This window comes from Hyaena hyaena, unplaced genomic scaffold, assembly GCF_003009895.1.
Source record: "Hyaena hyaena isolate Hyena2069 unplaced genomic scaffold, ASM300989v1 scaffold_55, whole genome shotgun sequence".
In the NCBI taxonomy this organism is placed as follows: Eukaryota; Metazoa; Chordata; class Mammalia; order Carnivora; family Hyaenidae; genus Hyaena; species Hyaena hyaena.
In genome coordinates, this window is record NW_024080687.1 from 3,423,742 (window position 1) to 3,444,413 (window position 20,672).

The window sequence follows — 20,672 nt, forward strand, 5'->3', positions numbered from 1 at the left end:
ATGTTGCTCCTTGGTACCTCGCTCTGGGCGGTCCTCGGGGAGGGACTGTCTTGCCTTTAGCATCCCTGGTGCTGCCCATAAATGTCAACAGCGCCCTCTAGTTTTCGTGAGAGTCACACATTCCTCCCTGGAAGTAGGAATGGGATCACCCTAACTGAGAGCTCCTGGGGCCTCTCTTAGGTGCTGGGGAAGTGACTTCCACCGCTGCCAGAATTTTCTTGGCATAGAAGTACGGAGACGCAGAAGTCAGTGGCATGGGCTGTTTATTATAATAATGCCCCCAAGGGAGGGAGAGAAGGGAGGGTCCTAGCCTGGAGGGGTAGGCAGCAGGTAAGTGTGAGCTGGAAGGTGTTGAGAGCCTCCACAGCCCCTGGGGAAGTGACACTTAAACTTCAATAGAATATACTCAGGGAGGGAGAGAGACTGGGGGAAATCCCGCCACCAGAAGCTGGCTGGGGAAAAAGAGAAACATTTTGGTCTGGGAGAGTGGCCCATGGAGTAAGCATGGCGCCTGGGGCCCATGGTGCCTGGAGCCCATTCCATCGGCAGGGAATGGAGAGCCCAGAGCAGCGAGGAGTCTCCTGCCCCTGAGCCCGGAGCCCGGAGCCCCGCAGTGGTGGTAGTGGGAGCCAGGCTCTCTGTGGCTCCTCTATCCCCACATGGTAGTCTGCAGCCACTGTGGGGGGAAGAGAAACAGCCAAGGATGGTGGGGAGGGGTGGGGCAGGATGGCTGGGGAGGCGGAGGGCAGGGGGAGCCGCAAGTACCTGGTTCAGATTCAAGCAAATGTAGCCAGTATTCTTGGGGTCCATGGATAGAAAGTATGCTGTTCGGGAGAAGAGGCAAGGGGAGGGGGTTGAGAGCTGAGTCTGTGGTCTGCAAGACCCACTCCCAAAGAAGCAGGAGGTCAGAAAGGGCCTCAGAAGCTGTCCCTTGCTGCATCCCAGCTAACCCTCGGCCCAGGAAGGAGTTAATGATCACAGCTCCAAGCCTTCCCATGAGCCACATACGGAGGGTCGCCATACACGAACTCATATATTCTGTACCTCCATCCTATGAGGACAATGCTATTATTGCCTGCACTTTATGGGTGAAAAAGAAGATGAAGACACAGAGAGATAAAGTGACTTGGCACAGAGCCAACAAGTGATGTGGATCTGAACCCAGATCACCTGTGCCCTAAAGAGGGGGACGGTGTGGGAGCAGTGCTCCTCATGTGAGTGTGTGGGAGGGGGCCAGTGGTCCCCGACCCAGGGTGGTGAGGGGGCAGACGACTGACTCACTGAACATGGCCTTCAGCCTCAGGAAGCAGCTGATGAAGCTGTCAAAATCCACGATCATGTCATCGTTTGCATACCTGGCCACCAGCACCTGCGTCACCTTGTTATTCAGCTTGATGCCTGGGGGAGAGAGGAGTGCAGAGGGGGAGTCCAGCCCTCCGGTCGCCACATCCTCCCTCCCTGCCCCCAAACCCTCTCCTGAGCCCCTGCTAACCTGCTTTCTCAATGGCCAAACGCATCTCATAGGAGTTCAAGCTGCCTGAGTGGTCCTCGTCACACTCTCGGAAGATGTCCTGAAGGGACAGGCACAAGGGGTGTGTGTAGCACGGTGGTGGAAATAATTAAATACTTCAGTACAGATAAGCTACAAGGACTACCCAAGACCCCCGCTGCCTACCCTGCCCCCCACCCTGAGCGCCCAATATTTCTGGCATCTAGTGACTATAGGGAGCCTCTGGCGGGGGGAGGGGCTTAAGAAAGACCCACTCCCAGCTGGGCCCTCTGCACCCATCCTTTAAGCTGGTGGTGCCTGGATAATATTGGTTGTTAAATAGCCTGACTAACTAATATACCAACACTTCAACAGATCCTGTCCTGTGTGTGTGTGCGCATGTGCGTGTGTGTTTGCGTGTGTGTGTGTGTGTAGTCAGGGGCTCAGTTCCAGCATCATCCTTATTAATCCCCATCACTTTTGAGGACCTCCCCCTCCCCCACCATAAACTCCTCCTTCAATGTTTTTTACCGTCCATTTCTTGATTTTTCTCCATAGGATCTGGAACTCCAGGAGCCCCAACTTGCCAGAGCCATCTTTCTGGGGGGTGGTCAAGGATGCCAGAAGAGGGAGTGAAGATGGCATCTTGGAGCCAGGGAAGGAGAGAGGCTCCCCAAGCGGGGTATATGAGACCTGGGGCATTTGTGTGGTCACTATGGCAACAGCCAGAAGAACTGGCATCTTTTGCTGCCTCAGAGCCTCATCCCCAGCAGGAAGGAAGGCATGGCTGGTCAGAACGGTGGCCACCTGGGGGCCCGGCTTGGGGGTAGGGGTGAAGGGTGGGAAAGTGCTGGCCAAGAAGATACATCCATGAGGTTGACCATACAGCGGCACACATCCAGGCCAAAGCCGTGTGTCCTGAAGTTTCTGACTGTGAGGGAGGGAAGGGGCAGGAAGAGAGAAAGAGTGAGCAGGGCATCGTAGGGGATGCAGGGAGTGGCCCAGGTGGGGGTGCAAGCTCTGCAGGAAGGGTTGCGAGTGGCAGGGGAGGGGGTGGAAGACTCACGTTTGATGACTACCTTGTTGAGCAGCTTCTGTAGCTCATACATGCCTATCTCCTTGTCCTAGGAAGGGGGACCGTAAGTCCCTGCTCTGGCACCTTCACCCCGCCCCCCTCCTCTGGGTGCCCGGCTCTCAGCCTCTCACCTCTCCTCCTGCCACTATCTCAAACAAATGTATGAAGTCCTGGTCTATGTCATTCTCACAGAACTTCTCCTGGGGGGAAAGGAGTGGGAAAGGGACCCAATCTAAAAAGTTCTTTCACACTCCTCAGATGCTTCCTCCAGTCCCTCTACCCCACAGCATCCCCTCACCTCTTGGAGTAGCTCAGCATAGTTGGTTTCATCCAGTTCCCTGAGCAAAAGTGAAAGAAAGTTCACAGGTTATGCGGGATCGGGGAGGCAGGGAATTTATGGGGTGGTTGTGGGGCGATCGTGTCACGTATCTGAAGCAACATGGAGCAAGCTCCATGGGATCTGGGTTCTGATTCTGGCTTGCTGCGGAGACTCCCCTTCCTTCTGCCTCAGTTTCCCTGACAGAGTTGGGGAGGACCGGATGACGGCTCCCTGAGCTTGGGCAAGTGGTCTTGGAGCAGTGAGGTGGGCCTCCTCACCAGGACTCGCTGTGCTTCTCTGTGAAGACCCGTAGCAGGAAGTCAGCATCCTTGTGCGGCTCAAAGGTGGAGGGGACGATGACATATTCCCCGGGAGGCAGCCGGAGATGGCTGCTCACCTCCCGGGAGTTAGTGAAGATCTCTGAGAAGCCCTGGTCCTGATACTTTATGAAGAAGTCCTTCTTCAAGCGAGTTTCCTGGATATTCTGAAACTATATGTGCCTTGGAGGTGGGTACAGGGCTGGCATGCGAGTATAGGCAGAAAGGGACCCCGAAAGTGAAGCCTACCTGGGCAAGACTGGGAGAGGGAGGCATGACCACAAACTGCACAGTCCTGCAAACCACCCACCTGGCAAGTAACCCGGTGTCTCCTGCCTGACTCCCACCCAGGGCCCCGGGGCACTAGAATCCTAACCCAGTAGCCCTGAGAGCCCTTGGCTGAATTCCACCCCTTGCCTATCCACATGCAGCAGAGAAGGGGCAGTGCCTGTCCAAAATCGAGCCCCACGTCTTCTGTACCTCCTTTGGGACCTAGGAAGAGGAGAGAGAGGAAGGTCAGACTCCCAGGATGGTGAAGGGGCTCAGGCCTGCAGAAGCCAGGTGGCACGTGCGTGCGTGTGTACGTGCGTGCGTGCGTGCGTGCGTGTGTGTGTGTGTGTGTGTTGGGGGGTGTTAAGGGCACTGAGACACTGGTGGTGGGGCAGGGCATGGGTTCTGATAGCCAAAAGTCCTAGTGTTAATATTGAGAATCCCTCAGTTTTGGACAGCAAAGTATAGTTTACACAAAGTTTTGCCAGGGGAGGTTTTTACCACTGCAGGTTAAGGAGAGGAAACCGAATCTCAAGAGGGGATTGTAACATGCCCAATTTCACGGTGCTAAAAAGGAAAAGAGCTAGGATGAAAATTGAGGGGAGCAGGGGAGCCTGAGTGGCTCAATCAGTTAAGCATCCGACTTTGGCTCAGATCATGATCTCACGGTTTGTGGGTTCGAGCCCCGCGTCGGGCTCTGTGTTGATAGCTCAGAGCCTGGAGCCTGCTTCAGATTCTGTATCTCCCTCTCTTTCTGACCCTCCCCTGTTCACGCTGTCTCTCTCTCTCTCTCTCAGAAATAAATAAAACAGTAAAAAAAATTATTAAAAAAAAAAAGAAAATTGAGGAGAGCATTTTCCTAAACATGAGCATTTTCCACGGAACCCTCACACCCTGCAGGCAGTTAACACGTGATACCTGAAACTGACCATTGAACAAAAATAAGTTTGTAAAAAAGGGGAGTTACACCAAGATAAGTAGGTTGTAGCTGCGCATGGGTGGCTCAGTCAGTTAAACGTCTGACTCCTGATTTCGGCTCAGGTCAAGGTCTCACCATTCGTGAGTTCGAGCCCCCGCCTTGGGCTCTGCGCTGGCAGCACAGGGCCTGCTTGGGATTCTCTGTCTCCTGTCTCCTTCTCTCTCTGTGCCTCCCCTGCTGTCTCTCTCTCTCTTTCTCAAAAATAAATAAAATAAATATTAAACAAAAAAGATAAGGGGGTTGTTGTCCTGTAGGGTGACCAGAACCCACAGCTGACGGCCTGCAGAGCTCCAGGTGGGAGGTGGAGAATATAAACTTTCCTGAAGGACCACAGCTAATCTTGGAAATATCTTTTAAAAAAATATTTTTTACTGTTTATTTATTTTTGAGAGAGAGAGAGAGAGAGAGAGAATGGGGGAAGGCCAGAGAGAGAAGGAGACACAGAATCCGAAGTAGGCTCCGGGTTCTGAGCTGTCAGCACCAAGCCCAATGCGGGGCTTGAACTCATGAACCGTGAGATCATGACCTGAGCCGAAGTCAGATGCTTAACTGACGGAGCCACCCAGGTACCCCTAACCTTGGAGATACCCTGAGGCATGCTTGGTGTCTGTTAACTTGGTGGACTCATAGCCTAGCAGGAGGGCAAGGCTTGTGTCTCTTTTTGGAGGCTAGACTGGGAGGTGTGGCATACAGTAGGTGCTCCATAAGTACTTGAACATACTGTCATGTAGAGGACTTTGCAAAGCACAATTTCAAAAACATGGTCAGGGGTTTCTCTTGGCCGCTGGAGTCAACGCTTGGGTGCAGTGTCTGGGGAGGGGAGACCTGGGGACAGCGTGGAGCAGTCTCAGAGAGTCTGGGAAGCAGGACACAAGCTCTGTTTCTGAGCCTTGGCTGTGTGAGCTTGGGCGAGTAACCTCACCTCCCTGGCACTCCATCTCCTTCCTCTTCTTGGAAGGCGTTACTCTTCATTAAGGCCTTTGGAAGGGTCTTGAAGGGGGTGAGGCCAGGAGAGGGAACGAGACTGGCTGGGGGGGACCCGTTGGGGCACCCACCGCGTAGATGACAAAGCCAATGGTCTGCAGCTGGGCTCCGTGGGGCCGTGCCCGCCGCCAGTTCTTCTGCATCAGGGCCACCAGGCAGGTGCAGACAGCTTCGTCGTCGTCTGGGTCGTCGTCCTCCTCGGGGAGAAAGATCCTAAACTGGGGGTTGGTCCAGAAAGTGTCTGTGGAAGAAGCAGGTCGGCATGGCTCCGCCCTTCCCGGGGTATGGCTCCGCCCCTCCCGGGGTATGGCTCCGCCCCCCCGAGGCATGGCTCCGCCCCTCCCGAGGCATGGCCCCGCCCTTCCCGGGGCGGACCCGCTTCCCAGCCGCACGCCGGCCTCCTTGGCGGGCGGCGGGGCCTGGTGGGATCCGCCGGTCCCCTGACCTCATCGTGGACCCCGAGTCCAGCCACCCACCGAGGTGGTTCCTGCAGCCCCCCGCAGTGCTGCCCCGCCGCCAGCTGCCCTCGTAGAAGGTGGTGTGCCAACAGGCCTTGTCGTCCCAGGAGAACGTGTCAGGCATCAGGTTACAGATCTCCAGGAGCGTGAAGTTGTCCAGGAAGTCTTGATAGGACATCCTGTGGTGGAGAGCGTGAAGGCTAGAGCCTGCGGCACCCTCGCGCCTGTAGGCACCTCCCCCCAGCCTCCCCATCAAAGGGAGGGTGGGAGGGTGGCGGAGGAGGTGAAGGGACGGGGCGTGGGGGCAGAAAGAATCCCACCCCCAGCCGCACTGACCAGAACTCCCCATCCTCCTTCTTCTGCAGCAGCTGTTGCTGGGTTTCTGGGGCCACCTTGTCCCACTCGCTGGCGCTGGAGCAGAGACAGGAGGTGGAAGGAGAAGGGAGGCTCAGGAGGTATTTTGTTCCTCCCCAGGCGATTCCCTCCCCGCCGAATGCCTGCTGCTGGGGCTCCTGAGTTAGACGGAGGCGCTAGTGGGGAGCGGCTGGCCCTGGGACGCCGGCCGGTCCATCTGTGGCACCGCCTCGCTCGTGGGCCGGCTGTGCGCTCTGCCCCTCACCTGAGAGTGCCGCTCAGGGGCACCTACTTGTCACTCCAGGCTCCGTTCCATTCGACCCGGCCCCAGGGGTTCCGGACCCGAAGCAGTGTTTCCGCCCTGCCTTCGTAGAAGACCTGGTGGAAGGGGTGTGGTGGGAGGGGTGTGGCTAAAGGTCAGGGGCGGGAGGGACTCTCCTCTCCTCGGTCTGGGTCTCTGGGTAGGGTGCCCTTGGCAGACTCACATCCTGGAGGCCGGTCACGGAGTAGGCGTGCCCTCTCACCAGCATCCTCTGGGTCATGGTCTCCAACTCACTTTCGCTGGTGAACTGCAGCACAGAGAGGAAGGAAAATCCGGATCTAGTCAGATGCACCGGGGCATCCGGAGAGATGTGAGCACTCTTGGGGTTCAGGGTTTTTTTTTTTAAGTTTATTTATTTATTTTTAGAGAGAGAGAGAAAGAGAGAGAGAGGGAGGGATGGAGGGAGGGGCAGAGGGAAGGAGAGAGAGAATCCCAAGCGGACTTCGTGCTGTCAGTGCAAAGCCAGACTCAACTTGATCCCATGAACTGTGAGATCACGACCTGAGCCCAAATCCAGAGTCGGACCCTTAACCTAGGTGCCCCCTGGGTGGCTCAGTCGGGTAAGCGTCCGACTTTGGCTCAGGTCAAGATCTCGCGGCTAGTGAGTTTGAGCCTCGCGACGGGGCTCTGTGCTGACAGCTCAGAGCCTGGAGCCTGCTTCGAATTCCGTGTCTCCCTCTCTGTCTGCCCCTCCCCTGCTGGCACTCTGTCTCTGTCTCTCTCAAATAAAAATAAACATTAAAAAAAAATCTGTCTTGCCAAGACTGTCATGTGAATGGATTCATACGGTATGGAACTCTCTTGGTTTTTCTCATTCAGCATAATTCCCTTGGGATTCACCCAAGTAGTTGCATGTATCGATACTTCATTTCCTCCTATGGCTGAGTTATATCCCAAGGATGTCTAGACTGTTCCCAGATTCTGGATACTACGAAGAAAGCCTCTATGAACATTTGTGTGCAGACTTTCGTGTGCTCTGAAGTCTTCATTTCTCCGGGTTACGTGGCCAAGGATGCAAATGACAGGGTCCTACGGTTCCACTCTGGGTTCATTTATTTATTTGAATAAATATTTGCTGGGTGTCTATTGCATGCCAAGCAGCATCTGAAGTCCCAGGATCCAGCAGTGAAGGACCCAAGTCACTGCCCTCAGGGAATGTGAAACTGTCGGCAGAAGATTGGCTGGGAATAACTCCATTGATAAGTAAGACCATTTCACTTAACCGACTGAGCCACCCAGGTGTCCCAAGTAAGACCATTTCAGATCACAATAAATGTTGGGGAGAGAACAAAAACAAAGTAGAAAGCAAAGGGAGGTGAGAGCAGCTGATTTAGAGTGGGAGGTAGGGAAGAGAGGCTTGAGGAAGGGGCATTTGAACTGAAATGTGAATGAGGAGGGGTCAGTCATGCAGCTACCTAGGGAAAGAACCATCTGATTGAAAGCAACAGCAAGTACAAAGGCCCTGAGATAGGACCCAGGACGACTTACTTCAATGCAGCAGCCCATGAGGGAGGATCGCTGTATGGCCTTCCTAAGCATCCTCAGCAGGTTCCGAGGGGGCTTCTGGAGTTGGAGGCTATAGGTCACGCCCCCTGTGAAGTCTTCAAAGCCCTCTACTGTGTTGCCTCCCGACAGGGCTTCATAGGACCCGTTCAGCCTGTGGGTACAGAGAGGGGCACTTTTATGCTCTGGGATAGAGAGACCAGCTTGGACATGCGAGGGTGTGGTGAGAGAAGGAAGGGATGCCCTGAGCTCCCTCTGCCTTTTTCCTTGGGTCAGCTGTCCCCGTAGCTGCCAGTTGTCAGGCAGGCTTGGAGGCAAGCCCAGGCCTGGGGCACTCACTTGGCATAGGCCTTCTCCAGTAGGGCGCTCCAGAACTCCGTGCGCTCCGCTGAGTGCACGAACACCAGCTTGCCATTCTTTGTGGGCAGCCGGTCATCCACCACCACGTCCATCCATTGTCCAAACTGCCAAATCTGTGGGCAGCAAGGTGGACCTCAGTGGGGCTTGGGACATCTGTCTGCCCCAGGCCAGCCTCCAAGCACAGGCATGCAGACACCTTCACTACGCAGCACCAACCCCCCCCCCCCCCCCCCCCCCCCCCCCCCCCCCCCCCGCCTTATATGAGAACCATGTTGCAAGAGCACCTCCTGGTGGCCAGGATCAGTGACACGCCAGTGTCGGAGAGCCCAGTCCCCAGAATGGCTGAAAAGTGAGTGAAAGGCAGAGAAAAGCCTGAAACTCACCCTTAGCCTCATCTCCAGTTTCTGCCATGGGCTCCAGAGGGACCCCACCCACATTTTGACCATGGCTAGGCTTCAGCGATTTTAAATTTAGAACTTAAAAACTCTTGGGATTCTCAGAAATATTTTGGGAATTGAGAATGTGCCCAGAGGTCGCTAAATTTAAAGAGCTTTCCAAAACGATGTGATAGTGACTCCCCGTGTCACACACACACACACACACACACGCATACACATGCGTGTTTCTACCAACAGAAAGAGACGGATGGAGAGGGAGAGGAGGAGAAGCAGGAAAAGGAGGGGCCACCACCAGATAATTAGTATTATTTTCCTTAAGGGCTTTAAAAAATTAGCTTACGTGATTTCTTCAGTGAGCAGATATTTCTCTGATAATTAGACAAAAATCCACCATAATAAACATCACTTTTCAAAAAGAAAAAATGTAACTTCAAAGCAAATATAATTTCTTCTTCCTCCCTACTCTCTATCTCTGTCACACACACACACACACACACACACACACACACACACACACACACACTAACACACAGCATAGCACAAAAGACCTCTGGCTTTCACACCATCCTTCACCTGAAAATGGAAAATCCCTGCATAGTTTTTCCTGAAGCTCTGGCCCCGGGGTATCACCCGGTACAGCAGTTTGGGGCATGTGGTGAGGGAGCCAATGGCAGCCAGCAGCCAGCAGTCCCCTGGAAAGACAGGAAGGGGGTTCCCCTCCAGCACCCCCAGGACCTGGCTCAGTGGCCCCCCTCCCTTAGCCTTCCCACTGAGAAGTGTTCAGGAAGAAATCTAGTAGGGAGAAGCTGGGCTGAAGGAACAGGCTCCCGGTGGGGGTGGGGATGAGCTTCTTTACTTTCCTGTTAGGGAAGAGATTCACAAATTAGAGCTGGATGCTTTGGTTTTGGGATTTGGGGAGGAGGTAATTGGCCTTCGTCTTGCTCCTCACTCTGAGAGCTACTTTCTCTTGGAGAGAGCCAGGTTTCTCTCACCCCCTTGAACAAATCCAGTCACCTCCCCCCACGCCCCTTCTCCTTCTACTTCCACTCCATGATTACATCAGTGTAGCTATCAAGACCTCTCTCCCTGATATCAGTTACATAACGCTGGAGACCCAAGGGGCTTCATCCGTACCCTGGCTCGTCCCTGGAGCTAGGCATTGATGGGACACAGGGGCAGGATCCCTGGTCTGAGGTCATCCACTGAGTTCTCTCTCTCTCTCTCTCTCTCTCTCTCTCTCTCTCTCTCTCTCTCTCGGATCTCAGATGTCCTGGGGTGGCCATGGGGCAGGATGGTAGCCTGAGTGAGTGTACTGGGCCAGGCTGAGGGCCCTGGGAAAGCTTCTGTGATTGCCAATGGCCCCTGGTTGCCTGGGGTACCCTTAGTGGGAGGCGGAGGGTGGGAAAAGGAGGGTTAAAGACACTCCAATCCCCCACTGCCAAAAGGATGCCTAAATAGGGAGACGCCAGGTCACTTCCGGTCGCCCCCTGAGCCACAGTGACAGATATGGGGCCTGAGGTCCCCTGGGTTTCTGCCCCCAACTTGCCCTTTTCTCTGCCACAAATACGGCAGAACTCAGCCCCTGAGGAAGCCCACCCCAGTCTTATCCCTGAAGATTCAAGGAAGGGTTTGGAAGAACTCTTCCTTAGGGAGGGAGATATCCCTTGGGGCTGTCATGGGAGCCCGTGGGAGAGTGGCCTGAGGAGTCCAGTGTCCTTTACTTCAAACGTCAGACTGAGGAAATTCTGGCACCCGCAGTGGCTTAAAAATACCTCCACAAGCTCTTTGACAATCCTCCCCTCGGGGGGTGGAGCCTAATTCCCTCCCCCTGGGTGTGGGCCAGGTTTCATGCTGGTTCCTAACAAATGGAATGTGGTGGAGGGGACTGTGTGTTCTCCCGAGACAAGGTGGCAAAAGGCATGATGGCTTCCTCTTGGTTCTCTCCCTCTCTCGGGTCATTCAGTCTGGGGAAATCCGTTACCGCGTTGTGTGGCCACTCAAACAGTCCTACGGAGAAGCCTACATGGCAGGGAACGGGGCCTCCTGGCCCGTGAGGGCGCCATCTTGGAAGCGGATCCTTCAGCTCCCGTGAAACCTTCAGGTGAGCACAGCTCTGCCTGACATCTTGACTTCAGCCTCATGAGACACTCTGAACCAGACCCACCCACCCACCTATGCTTCTTCCGAATCGCTAACCCACAGAAACTGAGGTGACAGAGGTTTGTCGTTGCCCGGGGCAATCTATTGTGTAGCAGTGGGTAGACCACCCAGCTTACTCGCAGACCCAGCTAGCAGCAGGAGGGGCTGGAATCAGACTGGGGGCGGGGGGTGGGGCGGAGGGGGTTAGGGGGAAGAGCAGGGAGAACATACTGACAGTCTCACTACCCTCTCCACAGAAGCAGAGGGGCAGGGACACAGGAGAGGTTGTCTGAATCTAGGAATCCCAGCCCCCCAGCCTCAAAATACACTCTGGCACTCCCCCTACCTCAACCTTCCTTCCCGTGTTCCCCCTCCCCCGCCCCCATCCTGCTCCCTACTCACCAAGTACGCCCTGGCAGATGTCTGTAGGACTGATCCCGTTCGCAATGAAGTGAGGAGTTCTTGTGATTTGCTGCAGTGAAGGAATAAAGGTTTGAGAGGGTCCAGGACATCCCCTCCCAACCTCCATCTCGCCATTCCCGCAGCAAGATGCCCACCTCCAAGTTCTAGGGGAAGACAGGGTGGGGGAGGGCACAAGAGCAGCTTGACAGAGTTGTAGGGTGTGATAGCAAAGGTCAGTGAGTGACTTCCCCAGGGGTTATCTGAGAGGTTTTGCTTAAGCATGTCCAGAACTGTCCCCAGCCCCAATGGAGGTGGAGACTAGTTCCAGGGGCAGGATTGGGAGGGTTGGGAGACTGAGGATTTCAGAGTGGGACATGGTTACAAACAGCCCTCCACCCCAGTCCATGCCTCCCCTCCCAGTACCCACACTGGGCCTCTGCCAGGAGATGTTCTGCACATTTTTGGAGTTGGGACCCAGATCCTTGAAGCCCAGGGACCTGGGTTCGGCAGGGAAAAAGGAATCCTCGAACAGCTCTCCCTTCCTCAGACAGGCTGCTTGCAGGTCCTCAAAGCTCTGGTTATTGAAGTTCTGGGCGTTGTGGTACTGGCCCACGCCCTTGGCTTTGAGTCGGTTCTGGGTTATGCGAGCCGCCATTCCCTGATCAGTGAAAACCTCCTCTGCTTAATGATGAAAAGACAAATATCCCAATTAAAAAATGGACAAGGGATCTGGACAGATTTTTTTTTTAAAGATATGACCAATAATCATATGAAAAAACTCTCAATACTGTCAGTCATCAGACAAATGCAAATCAAGGCCACCGTGATACACCACTTTGCGCCACCCGCTAGGATGACTATAATAAAAAGACTGATAACAAGTGTTGGCGAGGATGTGGAGAAATTGGAACCTTCATACTTTGCTGGTGGATATACGAAAGGGTGCCGCCATTTTGGAAAATGGGCTGGCCGACCCTGTAACAGTTAAATAGAATTATTACCGTATGGTCCAGCAGTTCCACCTCTAGGCATATACTCCAGAGAAAGGAAGGTATACATCGGTACAGAAACTTGGACACAAATTCACTGCATTATTCGCAATAGTCAAAAAGTGGGAGGAGACCCCCAAATGTCCAGCAGCTGATAAAGGGACAAATAAAATGAGAAATATATATACAATGGAGTATCATTCAGGCAAGGATATCATTCAAAAAGAAATGAGGTACCCATCCACGCTACAACATGGATGAATCTCGAAATCATTGTGCTAAGTGAAAGGAGACAGTCACAAAGGGCCACCTATTGTATGACTGGTTTGTATAAAATGCCCCAAATAGGCCAATCTATATAGAGACCAAGAGTAGTAGAAGGATGTGGTCTAAGTCAAACAGAGCCTCATTAGTGCCAGGGCGTGGGAGGAATCCATAGTGAGGAAAAGAAGGGGGAGCTACCGGAATGGGCAGGAGGGCTCTGGGATGTGTAGAGGTGAGATCTAGATTGAGGCCACAGAGGGCTGAGTTCCAAAGGGGCAAGAGCAGGGCATCTCAGCTATTCGTCCTCCCTCGAGGTGACAGACAAGGAGAAGAGTTACGATAACAGGGCTAAGAGTACTGTCTGCTCTGTGCCAGGCACACCAGCCCCGAGAAAGATCCATGCAATAGCCTTAATTACCGGAAGAGGAAGCAAGGACCTGGAGGTCAAGGGGTTTGCCCAAGGTCACAGGGTGAGGGCTGGGAATGGGACTAAGTCTAACTGCAGAAAAACTAGGTCTGTGACTTTTTCCTTTTTTTTTTCATAATTTTTTAAAATTTAAATTTATTTATTATTATCTTTTAAATTTTTTTAATGTTTTATTTATTTCTGAGAGAGAGAGACACAGTGTGAGCAGGGGAGGGTCAGAGAGAGAGGGAGATACAGGATCTGAAGCAGGCTCCAGGATCTAAGCTAGCTGTCAGCACAGAGCCCGATGCGGGACTTGAACCCACGAACCGTGAGATCATGACCTGAGCTGAAGTCAGATGCTTAACTGACTGAGCCACCCAGGCACCCATCTTTTAAATTTTTTAATGTATTATTTATTGAGAGAGAGAGAGGTAGCGTGAGCAGGGGAGGGTCAGAGAGAGAGGGAGATACAGAGAGAGAATCCAAAACAGGCTCCAGCCTCTGAGCTGGCTGTCAGCACAGAACTCGACACGGGGCCCGAACCCATGAACCGTGAGATCATGACCTGAGCTGAAGTCAGACACTTAACCAACTGAGCCTCCCAGGCGCCCCATTTTCATAATTTTTTTTTTTTAACATTTATACATTTTTGAGAGAGAGAGAGAGCACAAGCAGGGGGTGGGGGGCAGAGAGAGACAGAGGCACAAAATCCAAAGCAGGGTCTGAGCTCCGAGCTGGACTTGAACCCATGAGCTGTGAGATCATGACCTGAGCCAAAGTCAGATGCTTAACCAACTAAGCCACTCAGGCACCCTGGCCCATGACCATGACCTTTTCCTGAAGCTACCTCCCGAGGGAGGCACATCCCCTCAGCGGGAAGTCCTGTGGGACTAGCACCATCTTCCCATCTTCACCGACTAAGGGGATCACGGGCCATTTGTGGCTAAATTTATCTGACGCCCCTTTACTCTTTGCACTACCCCAACCAAGCCAACCCATTCCCCTGTCCCACATCAGCGTCTCCTTGGGACTTCTCTAGGTCCGGTAACGCCCCTGTTCTCTCCCCCTGTAGCCTGACAAACCCAAGCCAGGCTGCCACCTAGAGGCCCCGCACCTTCCTGCACAGGCAGCCCCTGTTTCTCAGCTGCACCAGATGGTTCCTGCCTGTGTGCCTCCACCTGGGATCGTTCCTGATCCCATGCACACACCTTGTCCACTGGGGACAGTCCTGCTCAGCCTTCCAGTCCCTGCTCAATGCCATGTCCTTGGGGAAGCCCTTCCGTAATGTGCCCCTGCAGAGTTTGGGGCCACCCTCACGCCCAACACTTTCCTTTGTTGTGACACCCATCCCTGCCTGCCTGCTGAATTGACTGGTCTGTGAGCTCTCAAGGGTGGATGTGGGGGCTCCTCTGGCCACTATTAGGTTCCATCTGTCTCCTGGAGTGCCTGCATGGCTCATCAGTTAAGCATCTGACTCTTGGTTTCCTCTCAGGTCATGATTTCATGATTCGTGAGTCGAGCCCCATGTCAGGCTCCATGTTGGAGCCTACTTGGGATTCTTTCCCTCCCTCTTCTCTGCCCCTCCCCTCTGTGCACTCACTCTCTATCCTCTCTCAAACTAAATAAATAAACTTAAAAAAAAACACCCCAAAACTCCATCTGTCTCATACAGCACCTGGCCCTGGCAGGGGCTGACAAATTCTTTCAGTGGATGGATGGATGAATGAATGAATGAATGAATGAATGAATGCCTTCCATTGCACTGTAGTGATTTTTCATGAATGTTTGCAAATCTGTTTTCTCTCTCCTACCCTGTCCCCCAACTCCCTGTCTTGCTCTCATCCCTGATAAACTATACATTTTATGTATTATTTGTCTCCCTCAGTAGAATGAAAAATTAGAAGGGCAGGGATTTTTTTTTTTTTGTCTTTAGTTTGCTGCTACATTGAGTACATAGTAGGTGCTCAATAGACAGTTTGAATAATGTTCCCCAGTGCTCCTAGAAGGGAGGAGCCTCTCAGTTTCTATCTTATCAAAAAAGAGCTCACCCCAGCCTAGGGAAGCCAGAGCATTGGCGCAGACAATGAGCAAAGTTCCTGACCACAGCATAAAGGCTACTCTGGGGTCCCCTTGGGGTCCCTGGTGCCTGGAGTTTCCTGGTCCCCAAGGAGAAAAGTTCATTGGCTGTAAGGATTAAGGTGCGTTTGCTCAGTACAGACTCGGGATCCTGTCTTTTGCTTCTTCCACAGAACCAATTGTTTGTGATGTGAAGATGTCAGAAATCTCCCCTAGTTGTAAAAGTAACTAGCACTGGGGCGCCTGTGTGGCTCAGTTGGGTGAGCATCCAGCTCTTGCTATTGGCTCGGGTCATGGGTCAAGCCCCGCACTGGGGCCCATGCTGAGCACAGAGCATGGTTAAAAAAAAAAAAAAAGTAACTAGCATTTATAGAGCAGTTATAAAAATAATAATTAACAGTGTTGGAGGACTCAGCCTGCCTGGCATAGTTCTAAGTGCTTTATGTGCATTAACTCAGTGAATCCTCACAACCCTATTGGCTGGGTTTATTATTATTATGTCTCCCTGCTACAAGGGGGGAGGACCAAGGCCCAGAGAGGCTGAGCTTCCTCGAGGCTGGATAGCCGGTGGGCAGCAGAGTCAGTCAGGGTCACACCGAGGCAGGCTGGTCCGTGCTCTCACCCATCACTCCAGCCTAGGCTTCCTCCATTTTACTACAGCCTCTAGGTGGTCCTTAAGTCACTTCCTCTCATCCAGGAGACAGAACGGAAGATGGATAAAGGGTTGGGAAAGCAGCTGATTCTTGGTTAGCAGCCCCGGGCTGCACCAAACCAGAGTGGATAGCTGTGTGACCTTGGGCATGCTGCTTTACATCTCTGAGCCTTGGTTTTTATAAAGAGGCCACTATATCCTACCTTGAAGGGTGTTTCAGGTTTAAATGATGCAACAGACACGAAAAAGGTTGGCGTTCAGGAGGCGCTCAGAAAATGTTGGTTGCCTTTCCCTCACTGACCTGGCTGGGTAACTAGCATCTGTGGAGTTCCTACTGCGATCATGTAACACCCCCCCTCCTTCTCAGCGCTCAGTGACCGTAAGGATGCAGGGACACTTCTACTCAACATGTTGGGATCGTCTGTGTGCCTGTCTGTCTCTGTGGCTGCGTTTGCGCTCTTTGAAGCAAACTGTAGCTCATCTCAGCCACATTTTTGGGTCATGTATTCTGTGCCGGGCACCGAGGAACACACCCCTGCATGGAGCTCTGAGAGGCCCCTCCTCGGACTCCCCTCCTTCAGGTTCAGCCGGACGGGCCGCAGAGGCAAGGATCAGGCGCCAGGGAGAGAGGCCACCAGGTCAGGTAGGATCATTGGGAGGTTCTGGGGGAGAGCGACTGCCCCCTTTTCTCTGCTCTAAGCTCACTCTGCTCCCCTACGGTAGGGTGAATAAAGGTGGCGGGTGGGGGGGGAGCAGGGGAAGAAATGGCTAATTTCTTTGCTCGAAGAGCAGGGGAAAGACTTGGAGGGAGACTTGTGGTGGGGGGACAAATCTTGGAGGGTGAAGAAGGGGTGCAGATGAAGAGGGTCCGAAGAGGCAGGCGGCAGAACGTCCCAGAGGGCGACGAGGATCAGGATTGATTTCGTTTCATCACCTGGTCCTTACCCCGCGTGGCCAGCAGAGCAGGAATGGCCTACAGCACTCCCAGGGCCCGCCTGGAGGCCGTAGGGCAGTGGTCCTCAACCTGGGAGATCGCTTAGCAATGTCTAGAGACATTTTTGGTTGTCATAACTGGGGACCGGGTGGATGGTACTGGCATCTAGCGGGGAGAGGCCAGCGACGCTGCTAAGCGTCCTATAGCGCTCAGGGCGACAGACCTGGGGTGAGTGAATGGCCCAAGGGCACTCACACAGAGAGGTGAAGGGCTCTGTGCCCTTCCACCACGGGGTCGCCTCTGGTCGCCTCTGACTTGGCTGCTCCCCTTCCCCCCTGCAGGGAGTGATGTGCCGGGCTCCCCAGGGGGTCTGGAAGGACCACAGGAGGTGCTGCTGTGTCCAGGAACGCCGGAGAACGTCAGGGAGCAGGCCATGGCTGCACTCATGCCCCCCGCCTGAGGAGTCACTTCTCACCGTTCTGCCTCCAGCTTCACGTCCTGTATACTGAGTCTGCTGGGTCTGAGCCTGTCACTCAGCTGGCTGGCGGGGACACTTATACAGACACACGCTCCACCACAGTCATCACCAAAAACGTCTCCGGAGAGGGTGACAGACGGGAGCCCTGACAGGTGTGGCTAGAGGTGTGGGCAAGCTGAGACACAGACAGACGGATAAGCCTGGCTGGGGAAGGACAGGCAGATGGCCAGGGCAGTAGGGTAAAACAAGGCATGGATGGACGGGATGCTCTCTGGGCCGGGCATGCATCTCGTGTCCCCCTCACCTCTACAGACCGGGAGTTGTACCTGAGGGGTCTGCTTCGGCTTTCCCCACGGACGCAGGGCCTGCAGATTTGCGGACAGCCGAGTTTCCAAAGCTGGCTGTCTAGACTTCTCAGGGCTTCTCCTAGGGCTAGCCCTACACCCCCAGGGGTCAGGCAGACGGCGAGGGCCCCAGAAGCCAGGATCTAGGGGCCCCATATAGTAGAAGCCAGCTGGCCTCCTAGGCCTGGTGAGGGGCGGGTGGAAGGGCTCAGGTCTGAGCTCCCCTCTCGCCAGTGCTGTCTCCCTCAGGTCCTGAGGTCAGGTCCCCAGGCCTGCCTACAGAGTCCTGCTCTTGTGTCGCACGGTCTGGTCTTTCTGGATCAAGAGGCCAGTTTTTCTGGGATGGGGAGGGGTTCTCTCTGTTCCCTGAGCTTTGCTTCTCTAATGGCCTCTGGGGCTTCCCTCATACGAGCCTTTCTGAGAGGCAGCTGGGACAGTGGGGTGTCTGGCCCCTCTCCGCTCCAGCTGGAGACAGGAGGAAGGGCTCCTGCGGGTCTGAGTATCAGTGGTCGGTCTGAGGAAGATGTCCATCTGCTCCTAGGGAGCTTTCAGTCTGATGGAGGAGTCACCTTCAAGGGGACACGGCCCCTTCCACTGCGGGGAGGCCCTGGTCTGCAGAGGTCCGGAAATGGTACAAGCCCATGAGCGCCTACCTGGGGAGTACAGCATGCTGGTGGCTAGCCTGGTAGCTTGACAGTTGAAGGTTCTGGGGGAGGGGGAGGAGGGGGGTTCCCCTCCCCCCACCCAGAACTCTCCAATTGCAGGGGGAGTCCCAGGGCAGCGGCACGTTTTAATAGTTGCCTCCCTCTCCTGTGCTCCTTCCCACTGTCCCCCATAGGTGTCACGGTCAGTAACCTAAATGCTTTGGGTCTGCCTGGGCCCCGCCCACCGGCCGGAGGGTCCTCTTCCTGTGGGAGTCCCAGCACTCCTACCCTGGGGCACCTCCAGCACGCTGGCTGTCCTCACGGTACTGTCCCATCAGGACGAGTCTGAGTCCCTCTCCTCCAGCCCAAGGCTTCCAGGAAAGGGTTGTCCCTGACACCCCAACCCAACCTTTTTGTCCTGAAAGCCTCTCTGTTTTTGAAAGGCACCTTCCCACTAACATGGCGCTTCCCTTATGTGTCTCTGTGCCTTCACAAAGCCTTCTCTGTGTCTCTGTTCTTCTCATACAGACACCAGCTGTAGAGGATTAGGGACCCACCCTATTCTGGTGTGACTTCATCTTAACTGTTTACTTCTGCCGTGACCGTATTTCCAAATGTCACATGCTGAGGTACTGACTGGGGGGTTAGGGTTTCAACACGTCTTTGTGGGGATGCGATTCAACCCATAACACTGTCCTTGGCATGGTTAGCCCGCTGGCCTGGCTGTCACGTGTATCCAGGGGAAAGAGAGAACTCTTTGATGTGAGAAACCTGCCTGATAGCATAGTCTTCCTAGAAGGGTATGACCATTGAGGACAGGGACTGTCCAGTCGTCCCTGTGGCCCCCCTGCCCTGCCTGGGGGAGCGCTGGCTACGGAGCAGACTCTCAGGCCACTGAATGGAATCATAGGGTCTTGTTCCAAGTTAACCTTGGACAAGTCTTCCCCACGCCCCTTTCTGGATCTCAACTTCCTCATCTATAAGAACATTAATTACAGTTAATTAAGTTCTTATTATGTACCAAAAGCTGGGCTAAGAACTTTCCGCTTGTTTAATCTTTTAAAACAGCTCAAGGACGTGTTGTCATTATCCTCACATTATAGATGAGGAAAGTGAGGGCCGGAGGTGACATAATAAGAAATAATACACTTGGTCTCTGCCCCTGGTTCCTGGCACAGGACTCCTAAGTCCCCTTAGTGACAACAGCGTCTTTTGTTCTAATGAGGTCACTCCTGGAGATCTTCTGGATAGCCGCAGGATGGGGGCTGATGGCCAGAAAAACCAAGTCACGATTGGAAGCTGGAACTTTCAGCCCCACTACTCATTCTCCAGGGAGGGGAGAGGGGCTGCGACTGAGTTAATAGTCATGCCCACATGAGGAAGCCTCCAGAAACATTCCTAAATACGCGGTTTAGAGAGCTTCTGGGCTGGTGAACACATTTACGTGCTGGGAGGGTGGGGCACCCCAGCTCCACAGGACAGAAGCTCTTATGCTGGGGACCCTTCTGATCTCACCCTAGCACTCCCTCAACCAGCCGCTCACTGGTGTCCTCTAACATACTTTTTTATATGAAACTGATAAATGTGTTTCCGCGAGTTCTGCTGGGCTGTTGTAATAGCCCACAAGATTTTTAAAAAGTTTATTTATTTATTTTGAGAGAGGGAGGCAGAGAGAGAGAGAGAGAAAGAAAATGAATCCCAAGCAGGCTCTGCACTGTCAACATGAAGCCCGGTGTGGGATTTGAACTCATGAATGGTGAGATCATGACCTGAGCTGAAGTCAGACGCTTAACCAACTGAGCCACCCAGGAGCCCCATCATAGCAAATTATAAAATCTTAATAGTTGTGGGTTCTTGTCATTCCTCCTTTTTGGGCATCAACCTTCATGGCTAAACAGTGAAAAGTTTGAATGGGTAAGGAGTCCTGATGTGGGGCTCCCATACCACCCTAAGATTTTTTTCACCCTCGTCCTAACACCCCTGCCTCCAAAGTCGTGTTAGCAGGAGCAAGGGACATCACCGCCGTGTGCCCTGAGCTCCTCATCACTGAATTTGGGACAGGGCTTCTCTGAGGACTCAATCAACACATAGAAGGTGGTCAGAAGGGTGCTGGACCTAGTGAGTGTTCAGATCTGTCTCTGGCTTGCCCACTGGGCCATGGGCATCGAGAAGCAGCCTCGCTGCTGTGTCACCAGCGCCCAGCTCAGGGCCTGGAGCACAGGAGGTGCTCGAGGGGGGTTCATAGAGGGATCAAGGGCTGCTGTCTGTGGCCTCAGGGGCCTACTGCGTGCGCTCCCTGCTTGGAATTCGCAGCCAGTTTCTGCACACCCAGCAGCTGGCACTCTGCTCCCCAGTCCTGGGTCTCCGCCTAGAGGTCCACATTTCACAAGACTGTGCATCCGCCATACGGGGAACACTGGCCTTCCAAGCAGGGGACATCTGTCCATAACCTGGGGGTGGGTGCACCCTACACACTGTGTGCGCCTGCCCCCTGCCGGTGCCTGGGCAATCTT

The 20,672-nt window shown here is 53.9% G+C and overlaps 1 protein-coding gene across 5 annotated transcripts; it reads right to left on the reverse strand.

Annotated features, from left to right (window-relative positions):
- Positions 1-420: 420 nt before the first annotated feature.
- On the reverse strand, positions 421-18,401 carry CAPN11 (calpain 11). 5 transcript variants are annotated; one of them, XM_039231161.1, is made up of 22 exons: positions 18,169-18,396; positions 11,797-12,047; positions 11,370-11,439; positions 9,402-9,520; positions 8,410-8,543; positions 8,056-8,224; positions 6,731-6,814; positions 6,538-6,623; positions 6,228-6,302; positions 5,910-6,070; positions 5,505-5,674; positions 3,681-3,692; positions 3,162-3,373; positions 2,863-2,902; positions 2,696-2,764; positions 2,556-2,613; positions 2,356-2,420; positions 2,021-2,089; positions 1,493-1,571; positions 1,282-1,398; positions 766-824; positions 421-676 (listed from the first exon to the last, which is right to left on the reverse strand). In XM_039231161.1, the coding sequence occupies exons 1-22, from the start codon at positions 18,182-18,184 to the stop codon at positions 650-652; spliced, it is 2,142 nt and encodes a 713-aa protein (XP_039087092.1). In that variant the 5' UTR covers positions 18,185-18,396; the 3' UTR covers positions 421-649. The 5 variants fall into 5 exon arrangements, with proteins under 5 accessions (XP_039087092.1, XP_039087091.1, XP_039087094.1 ...); XM_039231160.1 differs by having other exon boundaries at positions 11,797-12,050; XM_039231163.1 differs by lacking the exons at positions 9,402-9,520; positions 18,169-18,396 and having other exon boundaries at positions 11,797-11,898.
- Between the last annotated feature and the right edge of the window lie 2,271 nt (positions 18,402-20,672).